The 20506-nt window shown below is 35.9% G+C and overlaps 1 protein-coding gene across 6 annotated transcripts in view; it reads right to left on the bottom strand.

Annotated features, from left to right (window-relative positions):
* Positions 1–20506, bottom strand: part of ARHGEF3 (Rho guanine nucleotide exchange factor 3) — a 137837-nt gene that overhangs the window by 53892 nt on the left and 63439 nt on the right. For all 6 annotated transcript variants that reach the window (XR_011048835.1, XR_011048833.1, XR_011048836.1 and 3 more), the window contains one exon: positions 10880–10942. Coding sequence is in view for 2 of the 6 variants with exons in the window: in XM_068408707.1 (XP_068264808.1) it covers positions 10880–10942 (63 nt within the window). In the remaining 4 variants the exon portion in view is untranslated. The remainder of the gene's footprint in view (positions 1–10879; positions 10943–20506) is intronic.

A 20506-nucleotide genomic window follows, 5' to 3' on the forward strand; every position in this document is an offset into this window, starting at 1 on the left:
ACTACTATTACTATCCAAACTAATTATTTTCAATCTAACACAGACTTATGTATACTACTTTTGACTGAATCAGAGAGATAAAGAGTGTGTTATATACAGATGTCATAAAAATAACAATTTCTTTGTATTTCTAGAAGATAAAGTTCTCTTTTTTCTCTCATATTTTTCAGTCTGGTAATTTGCTGCAGCATAAAGCAAAGCATACGGACTGAAGGGATCTTCTGGATAAAACATTTCTTATTTGGAGGAAAAACCTTAGTTCATTTTATTCTCTTTTGTTGTTACAGTCAAGGGAATAAAAAATTTGCACGATCACGGTTAATTTCACCAAAAAAACACTAAGTCTAAGAATTGGTATAATCTGTTTCCAGTTTTGTAGCACGAGTGCTCCACAGCTCCCAAGACTTTATCACAATTTAAGATTTGATCAACAAGTAAAACAGATTGCAAAAGTATAGGCGATAGCTTTGCAATATCGGAAAAGCATCCCTGGATTCCTGTAAGGGGGGGTCACAATGTCTGTCTTGCTCCACAGTTATGCATATTTTCAGTTTAGGAACAGTAATGCTGAGCATGCCTCATCAGAATGAAAAAAAAAAAACAAAACCAAAACCAAAACAACAACAAAACAAACAAACAAACAAAAAAAAAACAACAAAAAAACAAAACCCAACACATTAGAAGAAAAGTTGCTTTCTAGGAACCGACGAGTTCCCCACAAAGTCTTGGCTTTATTTCCCCCTCAAAGACTGCAGAATGCCAAGAATTGCACAAACAAAAAATCTCAAAACAGAGAAGGCATACACAATAAATTAAATTTATCTTTTTTTCCCTCCACTCAGGCGTTTCTATTTCATTTTTACTGTTTATTGTATCTTTACACACGTATCAATCATCCTCAACTCTGGAATTTGTGTTACCAGTTTTTCCTCTACTGTTATATATCTTAACAGTACAACAACTTGTTTAGTCTAACTCAGCCTTTTTTAGTCAAGATCGTAAATAGCAATTGGACATGCTTCCTTTTGTTCAGGAAGATGTATCTTCAGAGATACATCTCTTAATAACGCATCTTCTAATCTTTCAAAGATTTTACAAGATGCATGGAATTCGAATTCTACAGATCATACTGCAGTTCAGTGAAGCACACTTGAACAGGCTTGTCTGTCTTCAAGCATTTCAGTAGTTCCTCTGACTTCCAGCAGTTATTTCAATGAGATTATTCGAACGCTTAAAAGTCAGCCAAACTATAGACTTACGTACTTTGATGAAGAAAATCCCTTAAGGTCTTCTCTTATTTTGCACATAGTTTCTGTAACTCTGCCTATTAGTTACTGATCACCTGTGCAGCAGGACCAGACAAGTGTTCAACTAGATCGATTTTGCCATTATTAGCTGTGTTGAATACAGCAGCATTGAAACCACAGGTACAGCAGTACTGGGAGAGGAGTGGCTGGAGAGCAGCCCTGCAGAAAGGGATCTGGGGGTGCTGGTCAACAGGAGGCTCAACAGGAGTCAACTGTGTGCCCTGGCAGCCAAGAGGGCAAACAGTATTCTGGGGTGCATCAAACACAGTACAAAAGAGGTGATTATCCTGCTGTATTTAACACAGGTGCAGCCTCACCTTGACTGCTGTGTGCAATTCTGGGCCCCACAATTTAAGAAGGATGTTCAGGTCCTTGAGTGTGTCCAAAGGAGGGCAACAAAGCTGGTGAAAGGCCTGGAAGGTGTGTCCTGTGAGAAGCAGCTGAGGAGTTTGGTTTTGTCTAGGTTGGAGAAAGAGAAGCTGAGGGGCAACCTCGTTGCTCTCTACAGCTTCCTGAGGAGGGGACATGGAAAGGGAAGTGCTGAGCTCTTCTGCCTGGTATTTGGTGACAGGACGCGTGGGAATGGTTCAAAGCTGTGCCAGGGGAGGTTTAGACTGGACATTAGGGAACAATTCCTTACTGAGAGGGTGGTCAAACACTGAAACAGGCTTCCTAGAGAGGTGGTCGATGCCCCATGAGTGTCAGTGTTTTAAGAGGCATTTGGACAATGGCCTCAATAACCTGCTCTAACTATTGGTCAGCCCTGAGGTGGTCAGGCAGTTGGACCACATGATCGTTGTACATCCCTTCCAACTGAAATAGCCTATTCTATTCTATTCTGTTCTATTCAAAAGGGCATCCATGTCAAACTGAAGGAGAGGAGAAAAAGAACTAGAAAAGGGAATGCTAGGAAAGGATGCAAAAAGTCCTGCAGCTGCACCATGAGCTCAGAAGCACACCAGTTTATGCATCCTAGCACAAGGCACATAGGTCCCAGCAACCTCCCTAGAGCCTGTACCTGTATTTTCCTTCCAGTCTCTTCTGTAGTATCTTCCCTTTGTCACAAACACATTTCACAGACAGTATCAAGGCAAGATTCAGCTGATCTCTCTTATATGTTCTTGTCAAAACAAGATTCAAATCCCAAAAGTATAAAGGAAATCTAGATAACTAACTCACAGCTATAGCTGCCAAAGGTAGGGAAGATGAATCCTACCACCAAAGCTCCAACCATCAAAAGACCAGCTACAGACACTGATAGATCTCTGTGTGTGTTAATGAAAACAGAAATAAGCAATTTCTGTTCCCTGAAAAAACAACTTGCAGATTTTATTTATATCTTCTATTCAAACTCCATTTAAATCATGTCTGAAAGTCTCTCTGCCCCGCCCCATTTTGTCTGTAAATACTTTACCTATGTTAAACTTACTGCTGATACAGCAACAGCTTCAGTAATTCTGCCAGAACACATTGCTCACTCTGGTCACATTTCTATTTAATTTAAAAAATATACATAACTTCTTTAACACGGTATTCAGAAGGACTGATGTTTTCCTTTTTCATTTAGTTGATCATTTTTTAACATGGTAGTATAAATTAATACTAAGCAGAGAAATATATAAATACATTTATTTATATATTAAATATATAAATTAATATTATAAACATCGCTTATTCATGTACACTGTTCCTTTTATATAAAATTAGAGACTCACTGGCATTAATATTTGTTTTCCTAAAGCTTTATTAGTTTGCCAAAGACAAGAAGACTGTAGCCTGCCTCCCTAAACTGCATTTTCCTTCACTGATCCCAATTTTTCAATCATTTTTCAGTTGTAGGTCACATTTAAATGAATGGTATTCTTTACTCAGATACTCTTTCTTTTCTTGTCTGTAAACAGACCTTGTTTTTTATGAAATACGTAGCACATTAGAACTACTAAGACAATCTGAACACTGCACGTCAAGAAAAAAAACACTTTTGGAATCCTTAACACATACAGGATTGCTTCATACTCTTGCATATAGGCAGAGTTGTACTGAATTTGCCATATATGTTAATTAGTCAAAGTATTTGTTCTTCCATGTTCTATTTCTGAAAAGAAAAAAAAAATAAAAGGGAACAATTTCCCTGAGGTCAGTGGATTCTCTGTACTGTAGGAAAGGACACTGTATTCAAGTTATGTCTTGTACATGAACTTAAATAGGAGCAGACAAATAGATGCTAGCAAGTCACAGTAAGATATTGTTATAGTCTGAGTTAAATCTTAAAGAAAGTTAGTTCTAAACAGCATACTTCATTTAAGGTACCTATAGATCAGCTTTAATTTCTAGAAACTGGGTGAATTCATACAAGAGACAATTTTCTTACTCAGTGCCCAGTTGCACAAGTACGTTTTAAGACAGTTTGGTCCAGGCTTCCAAAGGATTTCGCATATTTGTATAGACAGATTTGTACTGAAGATGTCCAACTTCATCACACATTTTCTGTCTTCACCAGAATAATCTGTGAGACTTACTGGAACAATTTGCCAAATTCTGAGAAGCTGTTCACGTAAATAAAGAATAATTGTATTGCAACACTACACAGGAAGTCTGAGGTCATTCCAGAATGCAGGAGAAAAAAAAAAGAATGCAGCATAACCAGCAGTTTATACATTTTTCCAATAGAGCACTTGTAGGACTTGTTTAATGAGAAATAGCAAGAGAATAACAAAACATAGCCTTAAGATAAATGACATTACACTACTCCAAATAATACCCAACAGCAGACAGTGTCTAGTCTATAACAATCATATGATGGATTAATAATGGATTGAGAACAGTCACTTTATAATAAAGTCTGAATCCAGACGGAGCACTGACCGCCTATGCGATAGAACAATATTAAAAAGTCATGCATAATTCAAACATATTGTATACATCTTACAGGGCAAGCTGAAGGCCTTTTATACTATGAACATGCAACAGACCAGAGTTTATAGAAATAAAGAAACCCAAATACAATATATCTTTTAATTATCTCAACTCTGATAAGCTGATGTGGAAAGTAATCCTCTCTAAGCTTTTCAAAGCTAGCTCACCATACCTTAGCAATCAAATATTATTGAGTTTGTAATTAAGTTTAATTAGGTCAAAGAATGTTTCAGTTATATTGACTCTCAAATACATAACAAATGTTCACTCAGCACTAAAAGCAATCAGAATTAATGAACTCTGATCCAGCATATGCAAATGTAGCTTAAGTCTGGGTAACTTTTTGTTTGTATTTTATATTGGGGCATATTTTATTAGCTTGCAAGTAGACAGATGAGCAGTAAGACTTCTCCAGTTCAGAATGCACTAATAAATGACCATTTGGAAGAGTTACTTTCAGTAATAACAGCTGTTCTATGTAACCAAAATAAATAACTCTTCTGAGGCTTTGCATATGGAATTTTACATTCTTTATGAAGGTGTTTTACTTGTCTAGTTCATCATGTATTTGTTGTATGTTCCTTCTCCTCAATATAAAAAGAAAAAGCAACTTCCATGAGTTTACAACAAATTTTTCATACAACTGATTGCAGAGAACTGCACACCATCGCCCTGTTTCTTCTTCTGAAGAGGATTTTGCTTAAATAAGTACAATTTTATTCTGAAAAGTGCAAGTTTTGTATTAGGTTTTACCAGCTTTTTGCTCTGGATACCTCCTGAGTTAGTCATGATTTTATAGAGGGTCATGTGGCACATGGTATCATCTATCACCCTTACAAGATTCCAACTACTTTGCAGTTACACCTTTTGCAACAGCCGTTAAAAATACATTGCTTTTAACTACCTTGCTGAGTGCTCTATGTAAAAATCTCCAGATAACGTGTCCATCACCACTTTGCTCAGTATGATATACTAACTATATTTAACAGCTCAAAATTCTCAAAGAGCACTTGGCCTACAGATACTACATGAACCTCCTGTTTCCAAGAAAGGTGCAGAACATAGCTAAAGAACTGGCTACCTGACCCTGACTGAGGAGCGCAAACCCTTGCACTCCTCCAGCACTCCACCAGGCTCAGAAGGCGGCTGCACACACTGAAGACCTATGTTTCAAAGTGTGGGTATCAGAAAAGAACAAAAGTGGCAGCAGCAACAAGGAGTGAAAGCACCGGCATTAAATCTGGAAACAGCTCAGAATTTAAATAAGGAGAGACAGTGTCTGCACAAGGAGAAACACAGAGAATTGTAGAGCTATAGTGGGGTGTTTTAAACACAAGAAAGCACTTAGCCTTGTATGATCTTGCAAGCTGTCTCTGATTCTGTCCCAATCCTCCAAGCTATAAGAGGACATCTATAAAATCTAAAATTTGTATAAGCCATGTTAATTACATAATGTCTGTAAATCCATATGCATATGCAAATCACTCTAGAACATATCAGCATTTTAGAAGCACAAGCACAAGACACACTACAGGCTGCGTTAACCGTATAGACTGAATAAAAAAGTCAGCATTCCGCTGAAGGCCAACATGAACATGTTGGCATGTTGGATAATATGTACATTTTCCTGTAAATAAGGACTTCAGACTGCAGTGGCCTCGTGTATTCATGCACTCAACAGCCCTCACAGTCTGCTGGCCACATCTGTCACAAGTTATCACAAACTATTTGACATTGAGGGGATTTACAAATCCACTTCTTTAAGCTGGCAATAAAATGAGCCAAGACCAACCAGTCAGTTTAATAAGCCAGTTTATCAACTCCTGAAGCATCAATACCAGTCCAGATCACTAAACAAATACAAAGATCATTTAACATGCTTAGGCTACCAGTCCTTGTCCTGAGTCAGCAAAGCTCCAACCAGCATTTCCTGTGAAAGGAAATTCTGTCTTTCTGACTGATTGCCCTGGAAAAGACAGGTGTGTCTGGTAACAGTCAGTCAGAAGAAAATTAAAATCTATTTTTATAAAAAGATTGTAGACAGATGATGATGTAAATTGGCAGGAGACCCATATGTATATTGCTTTCCAAGGTCTGAAGCAATCCACTCTTTAAATAGTTAATATCCTCTTTTCTTTGCCATTCCCTACCCTCTCCTGCATTTACACAAATTGGAAACCTTAGCCAGAGTAAAAGGTGGCCAGATCTTTCCACTGGCAAGCACAAAGAGGCATATCCCTGAGGTGACGCCTGTGAAGCCTGTGCAGCAGGGACTGCAGCGTGGGATTGACTGCGCTTCCTTACCTCAGCAGCTAAGTGAGCTGGAAGAACTGAAGAGGAGTCATTCACCTAATTATGTAAACCAGGAAGTATGCTGCACAGGAAAGTCTAATATGCTTATTTGTTAAATACTTATGCTATTTAATAAAAAAATAACCAATTTATTACAGAGCCTGAGAGATTTATTATCTGTAAAAATTTAATAATACGTAATTATCCCAGTTAGAATCTAAATTCATAATAGGGAACACATGCATTCAAATTTTGATATTCTTAGTCACTGCCCCGCAAAATAAAAGCTTCCATTGAGGATATACATACAAGCAATTTGGCACATCTTTTCAAAGACATAAGAGAGTTGCTAGACAAAGGAATCTGAATATTTAGTTATTTATGTCATGCTACAACCCAAAGGCTCCAACTAAGTGTATAGTCCTCACTGTGTCATCTCAAAACTGTCACTGCTTGAAAGAAAAAAGGTAGTGTATTGGGCTAATTAAAGTAATCCCAGAGTGGCTGTGACTCAGGCTAAGGATGGATCTCTGAGGCCAGTACCATGTCTCTGGCAACAGTAAAACACAGCTGTCCAGGGAAATTGTGAAAGCAGAGTAAACACCTAGTAATACACATGTAGTTTACTCTTCCAGACTCCAGAAGTATGCAAGTTCAAGGATTACTTCAGATGGATGGTTTCACTCAGTCTAACAGGTCGACGGATTTTTCTTCTGTAAATTTGTCCAATCTGCTTTTTGAACTCCTGCAAACCTCTCGCATCCAGAACACCCCATGCCAGAATTCTGCCACTACATGCTAGGTGAAGTATCCCTTTTAGTTTGGTACGAATCTACAAAGAGTTTTGTGCCCTTAATCACAAGAGAATGAGTAACCTTACACTGATCATATTTCATAGAACTAATCACCCACTATTTTTTTTATTTTATATTTGATTTCAGTTTATATATATTTCAGTATATTTGATTGTTTCTTATATGGAAACTGTTCCAAACTTTTTATTCTAGACATGTCTTTTTTCCCCTCCCCTGTTTTTTTGGGTATAAGTTACCTTGTATATGAATAGTGGAAAGAAACACAAAAGGAAAGGTGATTTTGCATTAACACCACCACAGTTGGTTTCTGTGACATATGAACTGATTCTTTTTGAAATTTGCTTTCTGTTTGAAATTTGCCTTTAAAAACATAAGAAAAGACAGACAACTCTCTGCTCTGTAACAAAATCTCTAATTGTTTGGAATATCAATTATGGCTCTCAAAGAGCAAAACCCAAGATGACAAATGACACACCTCTCCACAATGTAAATAGCATCTTCTAGCACGTCTCCCTTTTCTTGGGCTTTTAAAGCACACACACAGAACAAAATGCTTCTACAGATGATAAGTATTCAGCCACGGACTGCTGGATTCCAACTGTCTCTTTCATGCTACAACGTTCCACAGTGCAGCTAGAAGACTCTCTAATATTTCCTAATGACATGAGACACCTAGAACTTAATGAGCAGGTATTCAATCTAGATGCATACTCAGCACTGACTGCCTTTATCATTATCCATCAGCAAAATATGATGTGGAAGGAAAAACAGATGTTTATTTGCCATGTCCAGAAGGCTCAAAAAAGTGATAGTACTCCTTTACCAGGATGATTATAATTTAATTGGCAGGAACATGAGTCACTAGAAAATGCATAATTCTTCCTGCCCAACTTGTTTTAATGTCAACAACACCAAGTTTTGATGGGCACACTTGAACCATAAGTTAAAGCTAAAAAAACCTGAGGGTGTTGTTCTGAGGTCACGTGCCAGGCTGATTTTCCAAACCAAAGGCACTTTCCCCTCTCAAAGGAAGTCACCCTGACAGTTTAAGGCTTCTGTCACAGCCAGGTGCAAACTAGCCTTAACACCAATTGAGATCAGTGATGAGAGCACGGTATCACATGCTGAATAGGAAACTGCACTATTACAATGGAGAACAGTTTAGGGCAAAGTAAGTTTCAAAGATACAAGAGATAGTATATTCTGTCTGGCTGTACAGCATAAGATAATCGTATTTTCTGGTAACAGAAAAAAGTGGTGACAGGCTTAGGGCTACCTCAAACAAAAAAGATAAATCAGTTAGTATTTATATAAATTGTCCATTTAAATAAACTGACCATTCTTCAAGATACACTGCGTACCACTACCCGTTATGTCCTCACGGGATATTCCCCACCTTGCTGACCTGAGTAATTCTGAAGTCCCATAACAAAAGATTCAAACTTCCTCCCTTCCTTTCTTGCCCTTTCTCTCCTTACAATTTTCTAAGAATACAGACTTCAATATGCATTTAAATTTAAGTAGTGAAGTTATTCACTGAAGACAGCAGGAATAGTTTTCTTAACAGCCCTTCACACATTTTATTGACAAGATCCATCTAAGGTACAGATTCACAAATATTTTCATGAAAATCAGAATTCAATACTTTTAATAGTCATTGTCTCATAGATCAGCATAGAAACATTTAGTTAATTGCTTTACCTTTTCTCCAATTCATGTTTATATTAACTTGTCTTGCCAATAATAATGGTTACACAGAAAAGCAATATCAAGAAAATAACTTTTTGTAAATTTTAAATAGCATTTAATAGCTAGAAATGAAGGACATTCTATTGCTTATCAGTAAACTATGAACCTCACTTTGCTCTATGCTTTCTGTCTGCATTTCTGTGGGCCAAATTCAGAGGTAAGATCATATTAGATTGCCTTCCTCTAAGAATTCACCTATTGAGAGAAACTGTACCTTTTAAGCCGTATTTAAACATTTGGCTATTCACCAAAACAGAAGTTACACTCATCCAAGTATTTCTACAACAATATAACAGCTTCTACACAAAAGAATTTTACATAACTGTCTTAATTATACAAGAATAAGAGACATACTCTTCACAGAAACATGAAAATAGTTAAAACCAGCATTTTCCATCCCAGATCAGAGTCAGGTATCTAAAAAGCTATCAATTTAGCTAGAATAAATAGTCAACAATTTTCCCTGAAGAATAACAATTCCTTTAAAAATCCTTTAAAGGAATAACAATTTCTTTCAACTCGGGCCCAATGTAAGGTCTAATGCAAGGTCTAGGTAACATTAAAGTATTAGCTAACAGACAAGGTCAGGCTACTGTGGGTTTATGATCTCCAAAATGGTTCTGGATTCTACCCAGCCCACTTGCAGGCCCTACAAGAGCTTGCATTTGTCTGCAACCATCCAGGCTGAAGAATCCTTAAACGTAATTGCTTCTTCAAAGAACAGGTATACTTCAAAACCAAAATTAAACTCCGATCATTAAAAAAAATGCACAGCACTAGATTTGACACCTGCTAATAAATAAAAACCTGTTAGAACAAGCAGTTTTTATTCCCTATTTTTTAACTTACTTTTTCTGTGTGTACTACATGAGAGGTCTACAGAAAGGGAAAACTGGTTAAACAGCTGACTGTAAACAAAACACTGAAAATGATGATACAAACACTGAGCAGAAGGAATGGTAGATTTTCCTACATCTGTTTTAGTTCCATGGATTTGAAATGGTAAATGAAAGTGTACCCTTATTGCACAACTTTACATGAAAAACACATTGCAGTCTACTGCGTAATTACACTCATTAATACTCTGATTCAACATGCACCAAAATCAACGGTTTGGTCCTTATAGCTTATTTTTAAAGTAAGTAGGCAACAGTCACTGCAGTAATTTTTCTCCAATAATAAAACAAGTCAATATTTCACCTTTACTTACAAAAAAAATTAAAAATTTCACAAGTCAGAAACAGTCTATTTGCACGGAAAAGTATACACATTTTAAATTGTGCAGTTTTTATAAAACGTTTTCTGATGTCTTCACATCTGAAGTGTGTGACAGAGTAGCATAGCTGTACATGATGTGCGCATCACTTCAGCAGTGACACAGGTAGTCTCACTATTGTATTAATATCACATTACAGTTTCACAACACCAACATTAACCACCACTCATAACTGAAATAAAATTTCTCACACAGCCGTGCAACAGGATAAAAGTCTGTTTTTAAGTCCTGCATTCACAATGCCCTTTTATCCTGATAATTGTTTACTAATAAGAGATTCACTGCTTTACAATAAACTGTCATTCTGACTTTTTTTCTCTTTAAAAGTGTTACTACAGAAAAATGAAAAGCAGTAATGTATCAAATTTCATTTTTTAGTAATAAGCAGAACAAGTTATTCATGCTATGTATGAAAACAATACAGCTGAAAAGACAAACGTGTTTGTTTCAGAGCACCCATAACAGCCATATTTTAGATCGAGGGTGTGGGGAGGGAAGACAAAAAGGAAAATGAAATTACTCACACTTGTATCCAGGCTGCAGATACTGATTGTATCTTCATCTTGAGTGCTCTGCTTTCGTTTTTTCTATAAAACAAAATAAAAAGAAAAGCTCAATTTTGATGAATACTACCAAGTACCACTAGCTTGATCCTGAAACAGGTATATATCATGAAGTCATACACATACATATATGCGTGTATATATAGTTAATTATTTTCTCTCATCATCATTATAATCACCATGCATGTGAATATAAACTATTTTCACAAATTGAAAAGCTACCTATTAGCACATTAGTAAATTAAATGCTGTTCCTTTTTCTGCTCAAAGAGAGTTAGGCTCACTTCAATTATGAAACTTATTTCTAATTAGAAGCATAAGTAATTATTGCATCTTGTAAATTGTACTTTGGCACTTGATACGAACTTTTATAACTAATGAGACTGTCAGAAGGAGAAACTTGTATTTTGTGTCAAAAGCCTATACTTAGATTTTTCAAAACATACATTCAGCAATCACGGACTATTCCCAGACAGTCAATATCACTAGTGAGGATAATTGGTGAAATGTACTGCAGGAATTAAATTATCGTATATTTGGATTTCAATATCCATGTCAGTGATTGCATTCTGCTCTATATTCAGGTTTTGTTTTGGAAAATGGCAAGACATCCCTCATGTCATTTCACAGGTTCACCACAAGATTAGTCTTTATGCCCTTCAAATAAGTAGTATGAAATTTCATTTAACAGAGCTCTGCATTTTCTACCAGGCCAGGAAGATTTAGGAAACAAGAGAAGTCACAGAATACATGATCCTTATTTATCCAGCTGTGTTGTCTTCTACTGTCAACTAGAGATAAGCATTTACAGATAATAGCTGAGATTTAGTTTCCAGTCTACGGAAGTCAAAGAAGAGCAATTTAAAGAACAAAAAAACCCAACACAGATGCCGTACGGAGCTCCTATCTTATGAGATGACAAAAGTTCAGTTAAAAGGCAGAAGCTGCACATAGTGTAGGTATTTTTTAATTATTAAAAAAATATTTATTTTTTTAAAAATATATATATATAAAAACTGTATCCCCCCTTCCCAGTACCCATGCCCCTAGCTCTTCTGAAGCCTGGAGGTTTTACTCCATCACGCCAGTAAAACAACCATTGCACCTACTAGGTCAAGCATATGATTTCTGAGAACTGTTTCTTTGATCAACAAAGATAAGGAATATTTATTATAACATCCAGCATTTCATGCTGTTTTAAAGGTAAACTGTAGGTGTTGAAACTTTTTATATTTACTCACTAGTTTTCAGCAGATCATATAAATACTATTTTTCTATTTTTTAGGAAGTAACTTGTCTCACTTTTTACTGTCAACGATAATTTTAAAGTTAAGGACAGCTGTGTTTTAACATCATTATTATTTAGAAGCAGAAACTGGATCATGAGTTCTCTCACCACATTACACAATGAGAAGTGTTTTATGAAAAGTAATTCTTCACTCTCAGACTATGCTCAATCAAATCCCTTCTACCATTACAGTACAGATTTTTAGCAACAAGTTAAAGGACAGAACAGAACATAGAAATTTCTGGACCAGACCACACTGAGCAACGAACAGAAATATCTGAAATAATACTGAGCATATTTGTTATCCTGTAGTGGTGTTTTATAAGTTTATATTTCCACAGGATAAACAATTCTGAATTATTATCCTAGGGTTAGCCAATACAAATTCATGATGAAAAATACAAAGCAAGGATAAGATCTGTAAAGCCTGTACTTTGCCCAGAGGGTAACATTTCCTAAGATCCTAGTGAACATGTTGCAGACTATTCTTGTGTAGATACAAATGCATTTATCCTTTAGTTTTCCTCAAAAAATTATATATTGATTCTACTTAAATCAACACTGAGTCTTTACTTTGCAAACAAGAAATTTCAAAATTAAAAGGTACCATCCCACCCACACAGTGGACACAGACTAAATCAAAATGAAGGATGTTTAGATTCACAATACAGATTTCTACAGTAAATTAAACTGGTATACGGATCTGGTATGTCTCAATCTATACTAATGGAGATTCTGGTGTACGGATGAATGTGATGCAACTGCATTCACAGCTTGGGTTGGTGTTCGTTTAAGTACGACACCTTTAGTTATGGAAGTATAAAAATGATGTAAACCTAAGCCTCAGTTTGCAAAATATTAGAATAAAAGTTAATTCCAAAAGAACCAATATAGTAATACAACAAAAAGTATTACTCAATCGTGCCAAAAAAAGAAAAAAAAAAAGAAAAAAAAGGTAAGTTAGATGCTTGATTAGAGTTATGTGTTCCTAATACTCTTATAGACAGGTCAAATGTGAAAAAAAATTGTCTCTCTAAAATAAATACTATGCATTTTAGAACTATAACAAACATTTCCTATAATGGAATAAATGCAATGTCATTGTTAACGGAGTGTGACAAATGACCACACACACACAACAAATAGGTAGCTCCTTTGTTAAATAACTGATTAAAACTCTTACTAGTGGTCACATGGCTACAGATTAACACAGAATATGGCATTTCCAACACAGGCCAACTCTAATGAAAGTGGACTGAGACTATAAATTACATAATTACAACATGTATACTATACTATTCTTGTTATCTGGAAGTTTGCAAGTATTATACTTCTTATGTTCTCTCTAAGGTTGTCTCGGCGGCTATGCGAGTCAAGTAATTTCATACAGAAATTGTTAAATATCACCAACCACTGCAGGCAAGACTAATGTTTTAAATTTTCTAAGAGTTTCAAGGACTATTATCATTGTATAAGTGTGTGTGGGGGGGAAACACCATGGCAAAAAAATAAATTCCAATAATTGAGCTACCAGATAAATTTCTTTGCCCATAAAAAGTGGATTAGAAGCAAAGATTGCAGTGGATATTGTGCAGGGAGCATAAGGTGCTCATTAAATTAATCCCTGCTCTTTGTGAGGATCTTTTACCCAAAGGGGTTACAAGTCCTGTCTCAGTTGCCATAGCACAACGCAGCTGACCTCCGAATCTCTCATGTTGCAGAAAATCAGCCTTTAAATGTTGCTCTCCATTTCATGTTTTAAATCATACGGCACATCAAGTAATATTCACTCTACTTTGATCTCAACAATTTGGTGTGTATTCCTTTCACAAAAGATCCCAGAAGTCCAGTATAATAGCTTTAGGATGAACCCAGAAGAAGAGTTACATGATTAAGCATTGTATATATTGCACACATTTGTAGAAGAATAAGCCTCACAGCAAAGCCAAGGATCTGTGACGATAAAATGAATGTATAGTCCAAATACTGAAATCAGTTAAGTGAAATATTAATGAAAAAGTTGAACTTCCAAAGAGCATTTTAGTAAGCAGTGCCCTGACAGGTTCAAGTATCTATTGCACACATTGCTTGAATGACAAGTAAGCATATCAAACAAATCCTAACTGCATCGTACTGTATTATTGTAGATTTTTCATATCAGCTTATATTGTCACCCAGGACTACGTTAAGCCAAAAACCACAATGTGTATTCAACGTGACACTTGCACTGGCCCAGGCACAGTGCTAGGGAGAAAGGACTGATTTCTTAATTCCATTTTATTACCTCACACATGAAGTATCCCCAGTTCTTGTTAATATTTCTTACAATTATCTATGGCTGTAGCAAACACCAGTTTTAATACAATTTAAAAGCCTGGGTTTAGGACTGTATGGCTTGAAGAAGCATGTGCAATAGGGAGAAGGAAAGCCTGCGCTGAGTGTGCTATCTTAAGATGACATACATTAGTAAGTCCATGAGGATACCCATGCAGAGTTCTTACAGAAAATTGCAGAAGATTTAACCACAAACACATCAAGGGATAGAAAAGTTGAGGCTTTTATGGATACCTGAGCATGACTGAGTTATATACACGTTATGTCCCTTACATGTGTAATACATAATCACATTCTAATATACTGCATATGTGTGTTGTTTTAACAGAACCATGTCCAGTTAGAGATTGTATCAGGTTTTGTTTTCATTAAAATCCCGTAAGAAGCCCCAACATATTATGAATACTATGAAACAGGGATAAAGTTATCAGACACATGACCATTAGCATTCCCAACCTTTGTTCTTGGGAAGCACATTAAAGTTATTAATGTGAATATTCCTGAAATTTTAAACTGAACTATCCAATTAGAACCCATCTCTATTTTAAATTCAGAGTAATAATATTAAAAATAATCAAATTTAAAGGTAGTATGCTATCCTTATATGAGACATGATCACTCATCATCTCCAATGTATATCATTTACATGGGTAATACCATGCTGCAGCATTGTATGAAATACATTAAATACAAAATACTGTGATTACTCCATATCAGGCTATGCGCAATGGACAAATGCCACCTGCTATCTCACTGCAGAGTATTTATTAGAATTTGTATATACTTGAAACAAACTAAAATGAAAAATGTTATGAAGCTGTTTGCCTTGCTGGGAAAACAGAACAGCTTGCAATGCTTTGATAACTTCCCTTTTCTGCACAATATTTGTAGGCCTTAAAAAAGGCGTACATGCCTGCATGACAAAAGTATACCAATAACAAGTATCTATTCTGAAGAGAGACGTGTCTGTGTTTTCTGACTGATCACACAGATGCATTATATGCATCTGAATCTGTACCTCTAGACTGAAAAACATTTTCTATCACACTTGGGGTTTTTTTGCCTTTTGAAATACAAAACAAAACAAAAACGACCACCACCACCAGCAGAAATCTCAGCCCCCAGACCACAATGACTGGGTGTATAACAAGTTTGAATCTTGATCCATGTTTGCGATACTGTTGCCTAAAAGGCTGTGATTACATCCATGGTTGTAGAGACAGAACACTTCCTGGTCTTAACATAGCAGGAAAGAGTTCTTCTCAATAATTCTCTCACAGGAGATGAGAAAGTAAAATATCCAATTATATATTAAAGCAGTGATTTAATTAAAGGAATTAGAGTAATAAGACATTGTTATAGGAAGGCTGGATTAACATCCTCTCTCCATCACAGGGCTTTAGTTATCAATACCAGAGATTTATATTTTACCACCTGGGAGATGAAATGCAAAGATGCACAAAAATAGCTTCATAAAAAAACCCATCCTGTGACAGGGAAGGAAATGCTTTTCAGAAGAATCCCTGACTTTTGCTAAATCATCTATCCATTCTAATTGCTTAGAAATGTGACTGCACACAGATGGGCATCAAAATAAATAAAAGTTCAAGACAATGTATTTGCATAAGCACATAATATCCCTAAACCTTTTAAGTCATAGACAGACTTATTTCAAAAGAAAATACAAACAACTTACTTTTTAAGCCCTTTTTTCATACAGGCATCTAACAAATGAGGAACCATTCATTCTACCAAAACAGATTTTCTCTACTCCCCCAAAACAAAAAGTCAAAAATAAAGAAAAATTAAAACCCATTTAATCATTCTGTATTTCAAATTGTTTTAATATGAAAATATCTAAAAAACTTAAGTCTTTCCAGAACATATATCTGGGCACACTTCAACACTGCTAACTGGAAGAAAGCAACTTTGTAAAAAAGCAGAGTTCTAATATATGATTTAAATAAATATAAGTAGGTAGAGGTGTATATATATATACACACACATATATAAAAATATATGTGCATACACAAATAGATGTATACATGTATGTATCACATATATTTTTTCCTTTTTTTAAAAAAAAAAAAAAAACAAGGCAAACGTACCACAACATTCTACTACAGTTCCTCTGAATGTCCTATTAAGATTTTGGAGGAGGGAAGTACATGCTGGACTAAAGAATATTTGGGTAAACATTGTTAAGTCTAAGTTAAAGAAACAGTTTTCCATACTAGTAATAATTCCAAGTTTCTTTAAAAAGACTTCTGGGTGGCAAAATGCAAGTTAACGTATTTTCTGCATAGTTCAATAATGAGAGCAATTGTGGACTCCCAATCCCAATTCTCATAAGAGAACATCACTACACACTGCATTTTCAAAGGAAAACATCTAAAAAGGCATGAAAGTAAACATATTTTATGTCTCTATTTTATATGTGAATGATTTCCTAATCAATTGACTACTTTTATGACAGAAAACTGGGTCATGAATAATGACCCATTGAATGCCTTCATTCATTAATGTATAAGCACTGCGTTTTTGCTAAGTCTGTCCTATGTAATACAAGTTTAATCAAAACATAAAACCCCCTAATCTAAATAAAACCAAAGTTTGCAATAATACTGAAAAGGGAAAACCATTTAGCCAACATAATTTTTTATCATTTTTACTGTTGAGGAAAAGGCAGGAAGGGATTCACTGTTCTGGGTTTTATGCTCCTTTACAGTTTATGGTACACTATTATCAAGGACAACCCAAAGGACAGTATCTTTATCAGACTGAGTTAAAAACCAAAACCAATGAAGAACCATTTGAAGAAATGAGGTAAAGTCAAAAATAAAATCCAAAAGAGATTAATGTGGAAGGATGGTAGAAAACAGACCAAATACTTAACAAAAAGTCAAACATCATAGGCCAGAAGAGGTTCAAGCCACATATGCGGACTATGTCTGCATGAAAAGCAGCTCTACTACAAGATTTTTTTAATTTTAAAAAGCAATCAGTATCTCCTTAGCCAGCTGAGAGCGCTCTCAATCTACAAGGAACCTTCACATCGAAAGCCTGATGGTGGCCTTCTGCACTAGGAATCACAGTCGGTGTTTAAGCAGCTGGGAATAAGGCAGGAACATACCATCATTTTCTTTCTATAAAGACAACAAATCACAACAATAATGCGGGCTTTCATGTGAATTTCTATTCACACTGTTTTTATACAACATTCCTTCAAAAAATCCAGTTATCTTATAAATTCTCTTGATATGTAAATCATTTTTATCAGCAAAATCCACATGTATACATTCCAATATAGCAATTCTAAGCACCCTTCTAATTCTTAAATACCTAACAGATATAGAAGCTGGTAAGTTCAAAAGACTATTCAGACATTACAATTCTCATCTTTTTTCCTTTGCAGTTTGTCAGTACATCCACATCCATCCATAACATGTTGATCCCTCTCTTAAAAAGCCCTGAAAAATACCACTTGCCAAGACCAAATTTATTCATTTAATGATCCCAAAACCTCCATCTGCTGTTGCTTCTATGTTATAAGATTTGTTTCAAGTCTTCACTGTTTCCATTTCAAATCACATTCAAATGATCTCAAAGGTATCAAGCTCCCAGTTAGTTACATCACAGAGTGTGGAGGATTCAGAGTCAGGACACAGAGTCCAGTGATGAGGCAGAAATAGTACAAAATAGATGTGAAAAGGTATGCAAGAAGTGAGGTAGGATGAAAGGAGTAATGACAAACTGGACTGGGAGGGAAGTATTTAAATTCTCCAGACTAGTTTAAAATCTTTCCAGGAGTATCACAAGGGACACAGCCAGAAAACAAAAAAGTTAAAATATTACGGAGTAGAAGGTAAGAATTTTGGTCTTCCTAATACAACAGGAGGAGATTCTCAGTAAATGCTTCAACATTTTTCTCACCTGCTGTTATCACTCAGTTAACAAAATATGCCTTGGATCCAGCTTAAATTGGGTATAAAATTACTAGGCAAAAGATTAATAACCTTCTATCTTAAGGTTGTTTGAATAATCACTAATTTAACATTTCCTGCCACAGGTGGTGGGATATAACATCACAAAGCAGACTTCAGAAGGGCACTAGAAGAGGCAGCAATGGTGTCACATTACCCAGCTTCAAGCCAGAATGCTCGTGACACTGAAACAAGAATCAGCCTCACACAGGATTACCCATTTTCCATCTTATCACATTACTGTTGCACTGACATTCAAGTGTCTAAGGTGAAATAAAGATACAGATGCCAGAAAAAAGAACTTTGGCCTGGCTAATACCATGTACAGTTCTAGAAAGAAGCCTGTACGGAAGGAGACCATGTCATATTAATCACATAAGCATTTCTGTCTGCAATGACCACCTAGGAACATCTGAATTTCCTGCTGAATATTGTGTCCCTCCTAAGTTCGGTTCAGAGCTAACGAATTACAATTTCACAAACAAGTGATAATTCATTCCCTAGTTTAAGCTCATTCAGAGAGAGATGAATCTTCTGTCATCTTTTAAGGCCAGCCCCCTTTTCTTTTTCCCATAGCCTACCACTCACCTTCACACTAGTTACCAGTATTGCTCCCTGCTTATCTTTCATTTCCATGGCCCTATTGCTGACAGTTTTAACAGCTTGAAGGCATGGGAAGACAACAGCATCTTAAAGCAAGTTTTCCCAGAGCCTAGTGACTTTTTTTTTTTAGCTGAATGATGCATCATACATGCTTTTTGGGACCAGAACTTCAGAATACTGAATCTAACACAAAATTTTTTAAAAATAACAGAACTTGTTACCCTGCTTTCCAATATCACAGTTCTTTATGTTATATTGGCAAAAAGAACTTGATTAAGCTATAAAGAGAGCCAAAAATTCCTTAGTTTTGTAATATAACTGGTTTCCATGTATATTTCCGCTGCCCTCTACTGTTCTGAATACTAAAGACATTACATGTTTCTTTTTCTCAATAGTTACACAAGAATCTAAACAAAAGCTTTATTCCTTTTGAGGGAGAAACAGTCAGAGATGACTCGACTGCAGTTTATACCGAGTCTGGTACAAAGCTTTGCCGGTTCTCGTTCCCACTCTGCACATGTTCAGCTGGCAGGTTCTCTGTATATCAGTGTTAGTAACAGAAGAACTTGCTTGTTCTTCATTTCCCAAGCAAAACAAACAAATGAAAAAACGGATTCTGCTCTAAGTCTGTTACAACACAACAGAAAACTCTGAAACGGAGGTGAGGTCACGTACGGCACCTCCGACTTTGCCACTGGCACGTAGGTATCTAAGCACTTCTGAGGAATCACTGACAGCTCTGCCAGACAAAATGGCAGCTCCTTTTCACCGTTCTCTGAGCACAGAGAGCAAGCTTTATTTCTACAGTGCTCAGTGTGATGGAGTTGAGATTTTTCCAGTCAATGTAACATAAAATGAACGCTGAAGTGAACAATGAAATGAAAGTTATATTCAATGTGTTTAACATTAACAACAGGAAATGGGTGTGCATGTACGGGATGCTGTAAGGACAAGGATCAGCAGAGCTTTGTTTGAGGACTGGTATTTATTCTATCTTTATTTAACTTTCTTCCTTCCCCTTTTCAGAAGACAGGGGAGAGTATCAGTCACTGGAACCTGGCAGAGAGTTAAACACGCTGAAACTTTCAGGTTACTATAAAGTCTGAATCAAATTCAGATAAATAAGTTACATACTTTTATTTCTTTCTCCCTAGGAGTTCTTTGTTACGGGAGAGAACAGAAATCTTGATTATATGATCTTTTCTCAGAACTTGGAAGACTGCTACATAAATTACCCTTTTAATTAACACAATCAATATATAAGTATTCTAAATTCACCTAGCATATAAACAAAAACTAAGATGCAATTTAAAAGAGTCCATACACTATGTAGATTCATCTTCTGTTTTTCTCACAAACACTTTTCAGCTGGGATCTGTC

The sequence above is a fragment of the Nyctibius grandis genome, chromosome 10, assembly GCF_013368605.1.
Source record: "Nyctibius grandis isolate bNycGra1 chromosome 10, bNycGra1.pri, whole genome shotgun sequence".
NCBI lineage: Eukaryota > Metazoa > Chordata > Aves > Nyctibiiformes > Nyctibiidae > Nyctibius > Nyctibius grandis.